General features: G+C 41.3%; 1 protein-coding gene across 1 annotated transcript in view; it reads left to right on the top strand.

Moving 5' to 3' along the window:
* The first annotated feature begins 190 nt into the window (after positions 1-190).
* Positions 191-12,282, top strand: part of TBC1D8 (TBC1 domain family member 8) — a 168,116-nt gene continuing 156,024 nt past the window's right edge. The window contains exon 1 of the mRNA XM_007959479.2: positions 191-317. Within this exon, the coding sequence (XP_007957670.1) occupies positions 191-317 (127 nt within the window). The remainder of the gene's footprint in view (positions 318-12,282) is intronic.

Below are 12,282 nucleotides of genomic sequence, written 5' to 3'. Positions count from 1 at the left end.
GCTCCGGGACCCGCCGCCCGGGCGCCACTTTCCGAGACGCTGGGCACGGGCGCGGGCTGCAGTCCCCGCGCGCCACCGTCGTTGCCTACTCCGATCGGGCTCGGCCCGGCGCGGTGGGCGGCCAGAGCTATGTGACCTGGGGCCAGCGGGCGCGGCGCGGCGCGGCACGGGCTGCGGCCGGACCGCAGCGATGTGGTTGAAGCCGGAGGAGGTGCTGCTGAAGAACGCCCTGAAGCTCTGGGTGACCCAGAAGAGCAGCTGTTACTTCATCCTGCAGCGGCGCCGCGGGCATGGCGAGGGGGGTGGCCGCCTCACCGGTAAGGGGCGCGCGCCGAGGCGGGGCGGACCGGCGGATTGGGGCCCGGGCTCCCGGGGCCTCTCTACGCGCCGGGGACGGCAGTCCCAGCCTCCGAGGTTGCGTCGCAGGTGGCGATTTCATGGGAAACGCCGGGCGAAAAACGGCTCTTACGCGGGCTTGTTTTCCTTTTTCTTCTAAATTTCCCTCGCAAGCCTTGGTGTAGGTTGTTGCAAAAGGTACTCGCAGGCTCTTGCATTTTCTTGGGTAAGGCAGGTGTCTTTTGGTGCTTGGCCTGATGAGCGCCTCGAGGCCAAACTTAGCTAGGGAATCCAAGGAGAAAAACCAACTTGAGCATGACCCTCAGAACATGGGCCCCTGGGACGCTCTGAGACGCTCTGTAGGAGCGTGGACCACCGTGCAGGTGCCAGGTAATAGCGGGGCGCACCTAGGCTGGCTTTGACTTGGCCATCTGAACTGCCCAGGTTCCTGGTTGTTTCGCGTCTGGGCACATGCGACCATCCAACGGCAGAGAGTAGTTCCGGTGGTTCGGGTGATCCTGAAGCAGTCAGGTAGTGTGGGCAGGGTGGGCCGAGGACTGGCAACGCTGCCGGAAGGGAAACCGAGACACTGAGCATCCCAAAGCTCTTAATCTTAGTGTCAAAATTGAGCAGGCCAGCTATTTTTCCTTTTGCTTTTCCTGAAGAATTATATGAGAAAAAACAACTTTTGCTTGTAAAGTTTATGAAAAACAAAGCTTTATTATTATTATTGTTGAAAGCACTTTGAAAATAAAGCATTTGGAAAATTGAGGCCAGCTTGCATTAGTTGGGACACTTGTTTAAGCAGATCAGTGAAGGAACAATTTGTTGAGTCCTTTGTAGTAGTATTTAGGAAACCTATGTAGAATTTTCAAGGAGCTCTGGTAGCGTAGTGCCTAAGGCACTTGACTGCTAACCAGAAGGCTGGTGGTTCAAACCCACCAGCCACTCCTCAGAAGAAAGATGGGGCAATCTACTTCCACAGTGATACTGCCTCAGAAACCCAAAGGGGGGGTCACTATGAGTAGGGTCCGACTCGACAGCACATAACAACATACAGAATTTTCAGGTTTTGGAATATGAAATTAAAGAGGCCTAGATCATCTTCTTCCTGTTACCCTCCATTCCTTACCTGCTTTATACAGAGAAGAGGACCCAGACTGGATAGATCAAGGGATGGAACTTAGATTCTGGGGCTAGGGAAATTACTCTTGGTATATTTCAGGGCAAGAGAACTGGCAGTTGGGTTAGTTAGAAGTTGTTAGGTGTTGTACAGTCCATTAGCAAACCTGTGCACAAGAGAATTAAACATTGTGGGGTCCTACACCATCTTCACAATCCTTGCCATGCTTGACCCCATTGTTGCAGCCACTGTGTCAGTTTGTTTCACTGAGAGTCTTCCTGTTTTTTACTGGCCCTGTGCTTTATCAAGGAACTCTGGTGGCATAGTGCCTAAGGCATTTGACTGCTAACCAGAAGGCTGGCAGCTCAAACCCACCAGCCACTCCTCGGAAGGAAGGTTGGGCAATCTCCTTCCGTAGTGATACCACCTAAGAAACCCATGGAGTTGGATCTGACTCAGTGGAGTGTGTTTGGTGTTTTGGTTTGGTGCTTTATCAAACCACCTTTTCCAGGGACTGGTCCCGCCAAAGTACAAGAGATGCAGTGTCGCTATCCTTGCTTCTGAGGAGCATTCTGGCTGCTTCTTCCAACACAGATTTATTTGTTCTTCTGGCAGTCCATGGAGTATTTAATATTTTTCACCAACACCGTAATTCAGAGACATAAGTTCTTCTTTGGTCTTCTTAATTCATTGTTCAGCTTTTGTTTGCATGCATATGAGATGATTGAAAATACTGTGGTTATTTAGAAGAGAGTGGGCTTAATTGAGCCTCAAGGAGTTGGTAGGAGTTAGTGAGAATCCTGGGTAGAAGGGGTTATGGGGTAGTTGAGAGACAGTGGTGGTGGCCCCAGCCATCTGGTGGTGGTAGGGGCGGCTTGGGCTCAGAGCACCTTGAGAGTTTCTGTGAGTTGCTGGGGGTCAGGTTCTGTTAGTGTGGGAGTCAGGAGACTATAGGGGCCTTTGACCATCACAATGGCACTTAATACTCAGGCTATCAGGAAATGGAGGCTGGCTTTGAATCACATCAGAAGCAAAGAGTCTGGAGGAGGAAGTTTGTTCCCTTGTTCTTTGATGGCAGTGTCCCTTAATTTATGGTGCATTAAGCATGATATCTTTTGTATAAATGATGTCTTTTGGTAGAGAATGAAGATAGGCTTGAAAATTAAAAATGAGAAATATAAGGAAAGCTTGCTCTGCAAAGGCTTTCTTTCATCCTCTTAGTTTGCTGCACACTGACTGTGTGTAATGCGCTGTAAGGCTGCTTTGGGAAAGATTCCCCATATGGATAAGGCCCAGCCGCCTTTAGGTTAGTCACCATCTAGCAGGGGGGATGAGTCCAGGCAAGGAAGGCAAAGCTGTGGATTCAATGCCTGATAGACGTTCACGGAAGCTTACCTTTGGGAGAGTTTCTGGCTCTGTTGTACACCTTATCTATGTGAACTCAAAATGATGCATTTTCTTCCGATTACGTTCCAAAATCAAACAGGTCTTCTGTTGTCATCCCTATCTGTGGCTTTGGCTTTACTTGGTGTTTACTTTGATTGGGCTTATTCTTAAATGGAATAAGATTAGCCAAAAAAGGAAAAACACACACATACAAACGAGAAGACACTGTGCTTTATTTCAGATTTCCTGTCGACCGAGAAAGGATGATACCTTCACTGAAACCAAACACTTTGCCTTCCGGCAGTTAATTGGGAAGCAAAGCGCATTGCTTTGTGGATTGAGCAGCTTTGAGTCATCACATCTGCTGTCAGGCTAGTTTTAACGGGTGCCACTGTGAATGTTGTAAATTTGAGACCAGTATGACACAGAGGGCAGCTCCATATTGGTAATGGCTGTCAGAAAATACAGAATTCTAATTTAGAAGCTTTTTAGCAATTTATTTTAAGGGTTTAAAACTTGAGTGAATTTATATATAAATACAATAGGGGTCAAAGTGATAGACAAGGGCAGTGGTTGTTCAGTGATAGAATTCTCGCCTTCCACGCAGGAGGCTTGGGTTTGACTCCGGAGTCTGCATGTTGCTATGATGCTAAACAGGTTTCAACGGAGCTTCCAGACTAAGATGGACTAGGAAGAAAGCCCTGACAAACTACTTCTGAAGTTCAGCCAATAAAACCCTGTGGTACATACACACAATGGAATACTATTCAGCCAGTAGGAACAATGAAGTTTTGATACATGCTACAGTATGGATGGAACTGGAGGACATTATGCTGAGCAAAATCCAATCACAAAAGGATAAATACTGTATGACCTCATTTGTATAAAAAGGCAAGAAAAGGCAAATGTATAGAGACCAAACTTTATTAGTAGTCACCAGAGGTAGAAGAGAGGGAGAAAAGAGCGATAACAGTGATGAAAAAATCACTTGATTAAGGGTAGGGTTGGTTACACAGCTGATAATTGTAATTGCTATGTATAAGTTATATACCTGTAAAAAATTGAATTGACAAAATTTATGCCATATATTTGCAAGAACAACAAAAGTGTAGCTGCTGAGGCTGGTTATGTACAGCTAAACACTTCACGGGATTTGGTTCCTTGATTTGGAGGTTTAGGGTCATGCTTCATGGGATGTCCCAGTTAATTGGCCTAATAACTTGTAGTACTTCTGTTTTTCCTCCTAGTTCCTTGCTTATTGTCTTGGGTCTTAAAGTCTCACAAGCAGCCATCCATGGCACAATGTTGTTGTTGTTGTTATGTGCTGTCGAGTTGGACCCGACTAATAGCGACCCCTCCTTGGGTTTCCGAGGCAGTATCACTACGGAAGTAGATTGCCCCATCTTCCTTCCGAGGAATGGCTGGTGGGTTTGAACCGCCAGCCTTCTGGTTAGCAGTGAAGTGCCTTAGGCACTACGCTACCAGAGCTCCCATATATACATATAGAGAAAGAGAAATTTATCTTAGGAAAATGGCTCATATACTTATTGCCATGGCACATAACAACAACAACAACAAAATGGCACAATAGTTGGTCTCTATTCACCTGTAGCAACAGAGGGAGAAGGAAAATCAGCAATAGGAGGAGGGTATGGAATGTGTGGCTAATTGTGTCCATGAACAACTATCTCCTTTGCCATGAGACCAGAAGTACTGGACGGTACCTAGGTATTATTGAACAGTTTGATCAAAGGTTCCATAGAAGAATTCTGATCAAAATGGGGGGGAGGTAAGAATAAATTTTCAAATTTTCCTGGACTCTTAGTTTCTGGAGCCATCAAATGTGCATGAACCCCTGAAACTACTGCCCTGAGATAATCTTTAAACCTTAAACCAAAAATATCCTGAAACCAAACAGTAGTTTAGCTTAACTAGTAAAAAAAAGTTCTGCTTTGAGCATTATGCTCTTTTAAGAACTGTCTGTATGGGATCAAATTGACAGCAGTGACTGGAAAATTAGATAGGAACCTTTGGGGGCAGTGAGTTTTTGTTAACGAGGAAGGAACAATTCAACGAAAGAGGGTGAGAATCCCAGTCCAATACAATGAATAGAAGTGGTGATAGAGGGCATCCTTGTCTGGTTTACTGCTCACAAGGGGAATGCTTTCAGCCTCTCTCTGTTGAGAATAATGTTTGCTGTTGGTTTACATATATACCCTTAATTATGTTGAGGATTTTCCCTTCTGTTCGAATTTTGCTGAGAGTTTTTACCAGGAATGGGTTTTGGTTTATCAAATGCCTTTTCTGCATCAATTGATATGATCATGTGGTTCTTTCCTTTTGTTTTATTTATGCGATGGATTACCTTGATTGTTTTTCAAATGGTGAACAATCCTTACATATCTGGTATGAATCTCACTTGGTCATGGGTGAGATTATTATTTTAAATAACAGTGTAATTTATTATTTTTTTTATTATTTATTATTTTTTAAATAACAGTGTTCGATTCTTTTGACTAGGATTTTGTTTCAGATTTTTGTTTCTATTCATGAGGAATAGTGGTCTGTAATTTTCCAAAAGGAAAATGGTGTCTTTACCTGGTTTTGCTATCAGGTTTATGCTTGCTTCATGGAATGAATTGGGGGATATTCCATCCTTTTCTGTGTTCTGGAGTAGTTTGAGTAGTATAGGTGTTAGCTCTTTTTGAATGTGTGGTAGAATTCTCCAGTAAAGCTATCTGGTGCAGGACTTTTTTCTGTTGGTAGTAGATTTTTTATGACCCGCTCGATTTCTTCTTTTGTTATGAGTCTGTTCAAATTTTCTACCTCAGTCTGTGTTAGTTTAGGTAGGTAGTGTGTTTCTAGATAATAAGTCTGTTTCTTGTAGATTTTCAAATTTGTTGGCCTATGGTTCTTCATAATATCTTGATATTATCCTTTTAATTCAGGTTGCTTCTGTTGTGACATCACACATTTCATGTCTTATTTGTGTTATTTACATCTTCTCTTCTTTTGTTAAATTTGCCAGTGGTTTATTAATTTTATTAATCTTTTCCAAGAACCGTCTTCTAGTCTTGTCGATTCCATTATTTTTCTGTTTCATTTATTTCTGTGCAAATATTTATTATTTCTTTTCTTCTGATGACTGTAGAATTTTTTTTTTGCTATTCTTTTTTTAATTGTTGGAGATGTTGGGTTAAGTTGTTAATTTTGGCTTTTTCTTTCTTTCTTTCTTTTTTAATTGTGATTTGGGTGGAAGTTTACAGAGCAAGTTCATTTTCCATACAGCAGTTTATATACATTTTATCTCATGACATTTGATTGCAGTCTCTATAATGTAACAGCTCTCTTCCCACTTCCTCCCTGTGGTTACCTTTTCCCTGTGTCTTTTTCCCTGTGCATTCCTGCCCTCTGAGCTTTCTCCTTGTGTAAATACTCTTTCTTCTTTTTTGATGTGCACATTTATTAGTATAAAATGCTCTCTGAGGACTAATTTTGTTATTTTCCAAAGATTTTGGTATATTGTGTTTTCATTCTTGTTTGATTCAAGGAAGTACTTAATTTCATTTTTCATTTCTTCTGCTACCCAGTAGTTTTTAAGCAAGGTGTTACTCAGTTTCCATATGTTTGCTTTTTTTCCCCCTTGATCTTCCTGTTGTTGATTTCTAATTTCATAGCATTGTGATCTGAAAATTTACTTTGTAGTATTTCAATATTTTTAAATTTGTTGAGGCTTGCTTTGTGGCCTATCATATGATTTATTTTGGAGAGTATTCGATGTGTGCTGGAGAAGAATATATGTTGTGCTGTTATCAGGTGTAGTGTTCAGTATATGTTTATAAGGTCAAATTGTTTGATTGTGTTCTTCTGTGTCTTTGTTGAGTGTCTTTCTAGCTGTTCTGTGCTTCACTGAAAAAGTTTCCTCCTGTTACTCTGCTTTTCTCTTTTCAATTCTGTTGATTTATGTGTTTTGGGGCTGTTTCATTGGGTGCATGGGTATTTATTATGTTTATGCTCTTGTTTCACAGATCCTTTAATCATTATGTAATGCCCTTCCTTATGGTGATTTTTCTCTTGAAGTCTATCTTATCAGAAAATAATATTGGCACTCCTGCTCTTTTTTTTAATGCCATTTGCTTGATACATCTTTTTCCAACCTTTGATTTTCAGTCTGTTTTTGTCTTTGTGTCTAAGGTGTGTCTCTTGTAGACAGCATATTGATGGGTCATGTTTTCTTATCCATCCTGTCTGTTTCTTGACTGGTGCATTTAATTCTTTTACATTCAGTGTAATTGTTGACAAGTATGAATTTATTGTTGTCATTTCATTATTATTTTTTTTATGTTGCTGATTTCTTCTATATAATTTTCTGTGCTGAACTCATTTTGTTTATGAAGTTTTGAAAATCATTTCCTTAATTTTAATATTAGCTAAATACTTATTCCTTTCTTCTTTTTTATTTTGATGAAAAGGTTTATTAATTTTCTTTGTGGTTACTCTGTGATTTATTATTTTCCCCCCACATTTAGAACAGTCTGTTCCATGTCAAAATCGTTTTGACTTCCTCTCCTGTGGAAGTTCTGTAACTACACTATTTACTATCTCTTTTTGCTTTGCCATTATTCTCATTTACAAATTAATTTCTCATTCCTTAGTTTCAGTCTTCTCAATTTATTTTATTTTATATATTTGTCTATTTGTGCTGGTTTCTGGATTATGTTGTCATGTGTGTTAATCACAGGTTGTTGTCTCCTGTTATTTGTCAGTCCAAAGGATTCCCTTTAGCATCTCTTGTAAGGTTGGTGTTACAAATTCCCTTAATTTCTGTTTATCTAGGAATGTCCTAATTTCACCATCATATTTTGTTGGATATACAGTTCTTGGCTGACTGTTTTTTTTCATTCAGGGTTTTTTATATGTCATCCCATTGCCTTCTCACCTGCATGGTTTCTGCTGAGAAATCAGAGTTTAGTTTTATTGGTTGCCCTTTGTATATTTCCTGTGCCACTTTCAGGGTTCTTTCTTTGTCTTTGGTTTTGGAAAGTTTGATTATGGTAATGTGTTGGTGATTTTCTCTTGTGGTCATTCTGTTTGGAATAGTAGAATTTCTTGAATGTATATCTCCTCATCTTTTGTCATATTAGGGAAATTCTCTTCCAGCAAATCTTTGACAGTTTTATCAGTGGTTTCATTTTTCTCTTCCTGTTCTGGAATTCTAATGACACATACATATTTCTTTCTTCTGCATTTCTATCTGTAGATTTAGAATAATTTCTTATTTTTCATTTATTTCGTCAGTTTATTTTTGTATTGTTTTCCTAAATTATTCTAGAGTTTTGTCTGTGTTTTCCTAATTTTTTTCAGTGGTTTCCTTGATCTGTTTCTCAATCCATTGAAGGGACATAATTATAATTATTCTGAATTCCTTAGTGGTAGTTCCAATGCCAGTTTGTCCTTAGGGAGATATTCTAGCTTTGTATTCTGGTCCCTTGTTTGTACTACTTTATTTTGCTTCTTTATGTGAACTAGCAATGTCAATTGTCTTTGAGACATGGCAATGTCATTGTTTTTATATTTAATCGGTGATTGGATGTTGGTGTGATTTGCCAGTTTTTTTTTTTTTTTTCTTTATTTTGTTTTGATATATCTGAGTGATCAGGGCTTGTGTACTACTCTATTTGTTAGTTTGACAGCACTTAGACATCTATCACCTATCTCCTGGTGGATGTGGCAGAGGATGAGAATGTGTGCACAGATCTCTGTTAGCTGATGGTGGGTTGGGCTGGTATTGGCCACTGTCTGTTGTTGATCAGTTAGTGCAGAGGCCAACGTGGTCATTGCCCAGTGGGTAGAGTCCCAGGAGGTGCCATTGTGTTGTGTGGGCACAGTTGCTGTCTACCACCAAGTGGGACCAAAAAACACAAAAACAGCGACACCCAAAAATAATGAAAACAAGAGAACAAAAAATACAAACAGCATAAAGAAGCAACAGCAACCACAAAAAAAATAAACTAATTCAAAAAAGAACAAAAGAGAAGAAAAGACAAGGACAAAGGGAAGAAGAATCTAGGGAGGGGAAAAAAGAAAAGATTAAAAAAAAAAAGAATAGTGAAAAAAAATAAGAAAAATGCAAACAGATAAACAAGTGATGGGAAAATGAAAAGAAAGAAACAAGAAAAAGAAGAAGGAAATGGAAAAAAAAAAAAAAAACCCACAAAAAAAACCCAAGAACCATGCATGTAAGGGAAAGAAAAGAAATATTAAAAAGAAGGAACAGGGAAAATTAAGAGAATAATTAAAAAAGAAAAAGCAAACTGAGGAAGTGCAGAGTACCTAGGTGGTGTTCTGATGGCTGAGCAGGCGGCAGGGAGCAGGTCACTTGGATCCAGAAGGAGTGGCTGAGAGCAGGGGGCCTGGTCTTGGGACTAGTTCCTGCCTACCCAGAAAGCAACTGAGGACAGGGTGCCTGATCCCAGATGAGTTTCTAGTGGCCCAGAAAATGTCTGGGGGTAGGGCACCTGGACCCAGAAAAGTTCCTGCCAGCTCAAACAGCAGTTAGGGATAGGGCATCTGGTACCAGTAAAATTTTTGCTGTTCCAAAAGGCAGCTGGGCACAATAAGAACCCTGTCCCAGAATTTCCTCCCATCCCAAAAGGTGGCTGGGTGTAGTGTACCTGGTCTCAGAAGAAGTTACTGATAGCCCAAAAGATGGCTGAGAGTAGAGTAGGGTGGCTACTCCTGGAACGAGTCCTGCCCACCCAGACGGCAGCCTTGGGGTAGGGCACCCAATCTGGGACTACTACTAGCCTGGAAGGTGCCCTGGAGCAGGGCTCCTGGACTCAGAAAAAGTTCCCACTGGTCCAAAAGATAACCGGAAGCAAGGCTCTCGAGTCCAGAGGAAGCTCCCGCTGCACCAAAAAGCAGCTGTGGTCAGGGCATCCAGTCCCAGAAAAAGCTTCCACCATCTCAAAAGTCAGCTGGGTGCAGGGCCTCTGCTCCCAGAAAAAGTTCCTGCTGCCCAAAAGGTGGCTGGGTGCAGGGCACCTGGTCCCAGAAGAAAGCTCTCATTGATCCAAAAGGTGGCTGGGAGCAGGGTGCCCAGTCCCGAAGGCTGTGCATACTCAACAACACCAATTTTTTTTTTTTTTTTTAAAGGCAAAAACACAACCTTATTGGTCCAAACACTTTGCACATAGGGTTGCCGTGAGTTGGGAGCAACTCACAACAGCTAACAAGAAAGTGATATATATTCTGGCTGGCTCTAGGTGTTTGGAGTTGAGGGAAGCAGTTAGAGGTAGTTAAGAGGAATTGGAACTAAGATATAAGGAAGCTGTAGTAAAAAAGTGTTCTTCTATCATTGTGTTACTAAATTTGTTATTAAGTAAAAACCAAAACCTACTGCCATTGTGTTGATTCTGACCCATTGCAACTCTGTGGGATAGACCGCTGCCCCATAGAGTTTCCAAGGCCGTAATCTTTACAGAAGCAGACTGCCTTATGGTTCTCCCATGAAGTAGCTGATGGGTTCAAAATGTTGACTTTTGGTTTAACAGCTGAATGCTGTAACTACTGTACCTTCAAAGAGCCTTTGTTTATTGTATACTGAAAAAACCAAGCTCACTGCCATTTAGTTAATTCCAACTCATAACATCCCCGTTTGGGTTTCTGAGGCAGTACATCTTTATGGAAGTAAATTGCCCAGTCTTCCTTCTGTAGAATGGCTGGTGGGTTTGAACCACCGATCTTCTGGTTAGCTGTCACATGCCTTAGGCACTATGCCACCAGAACTCCTTATAAATATGATGCCTTGATTGACATTTAAAACGATTTGACATATTTAAAAATTGCCTACCTTCAGAAATAAAAAATTATATTTCATTGAGGATTTTGATTTACCCTCCTACACTAACACATGCACACTACACACATTCCCCACACACTTCTCCATCTTTATAGTTCTCCTTAACACTTTCTCATTTTCTAATACATGATATAATTTACTTATTTTGTTCATTGTTTTTTTTTTTTCCCTATAGAATGCCTGTTTTACTGGAGCAGGTATTTTTCCTTTGATCTGCCTGGCACATAGTGTATGTTCAGTAAACATATGTTGAATGAACAGAAGAATGAATACATGCATGATCTACCCCCTTTTTTTTTTTTTTTAAGGTTGAGTGAGAGTAGAGGTCCTGCTTCATGGAGTGGATCTGAGGTGATCACATGGAACAGGAACATCCCTTCTCTTTCTAGGTTTCGTGTTTACCTGGCCACTGTGGAGAGCTGGAGGGAGTGAATGAAGTGAGAAACAGAGCCCTCCTCCTGTCTTTTGGTAGCTCCCTTGTCTTTGGGGGCAGGATCATGGTGCTGACTTCTCAGGGGATGGGGAAGGGCTGGCTCAGATGTGGGCACAGTTACCAACTCCTGGGAATCTGTCTGCAGAAGGATATGTTCCTGGAGAAGGAGGCTGCATCCTTTTCCTCCCATGAGAACTTGGTGTGACTGAATTTAGCATTATACCATGTTTCCAAAACTCTGCTGATAGAAGTGATTTTGTTACTCTGGAAAGGACTTAAAGTTATACAGTGTTTACTTGGATATATAGTCTCTAGCCAGGTGGGATATTTAGTATAAAAGTTCATTGCCCTCTGGGAGAACAGAGAGAAATTAGCGTTTGGGAGGCAATGGACCGGAAGAACAGCCTACATCAATCACTGTCTACGGCACCCCTCCCCCAAGTTTCTCGGAGAGACTTAAATTTAACTTTAAAAAATATCACCTCCATCTAGCGCCCTCTGAAAGGTTTTAATTTTTTCAGCGTTTTATTATGTGCATTTCTGTATAATCTTTCAATTCTTCTCCCAAAGAAGATTGTTGTTGTTGTTATGTGCCGTCGAGTCGGCCCAGACTCATAGCGACCCCTCCTTGGGTTTCTGAGGCAGTATCACTACGGAAGTAGGATTGCCCAACCTTCCTTCCGAGCAGTGGCTGGTGGGTTTAAACCGCCAGCCTTCTGGTTAGCAGTCAAGTGCTTTAGCCACTATGCTACCAGAGCTCCTAAGAAGATTAGTGAGTTATAATTTGAATACAATATTGATGTTTTCTGCTTTTCAAAGTGCTTTCCTTATATCTCTGCCACTGCATTTGTGGTAGTTATGGGTTATCCACTTCCCTAAACATTTAAGATTAATGGAGGAAGTATGGTGCTGTGAAAAATAATGGGCCTTAGGGTCAAGATAAGTCTGCTCGTTAAGAATCTGGGCTTAGAGGCCTTGGGGTAGTTTATTTAATTTCTTTGAGTCTTAGTTTTGTTGATGTTGTTAGGGCCGTAAGACGGCTGCAACTCATGGCAATACTATTTACAACAGAATAAAACACGGCCTGGTGGTGTAGTGCCTAGGGCATTTGACTGCTAACCAGAAGGCTGGTGGTTCAAACTC

This window comes from Orycteropus afer, unplaced genomic scaffold (assembly GCF_000298275.1).
Source record: "Orycteropus afer afer isolate SDZICR_OR568_19922 unplaced genomic scaffold, OryAfe1.0 scaffold00017, whole genome shotgun sequence".
Classification (NCBI taxonomy): Eukaryota; Metazoa; Chordata; class Mammalia; order Tubulidentata; family Orycteropodidae; genus Orycteropus; species Orycteropus afer.
Note: the sequence above shows the minus strand (reverse complement) of the source record. Positions and strands in the feature narration are given on the sequence as shown.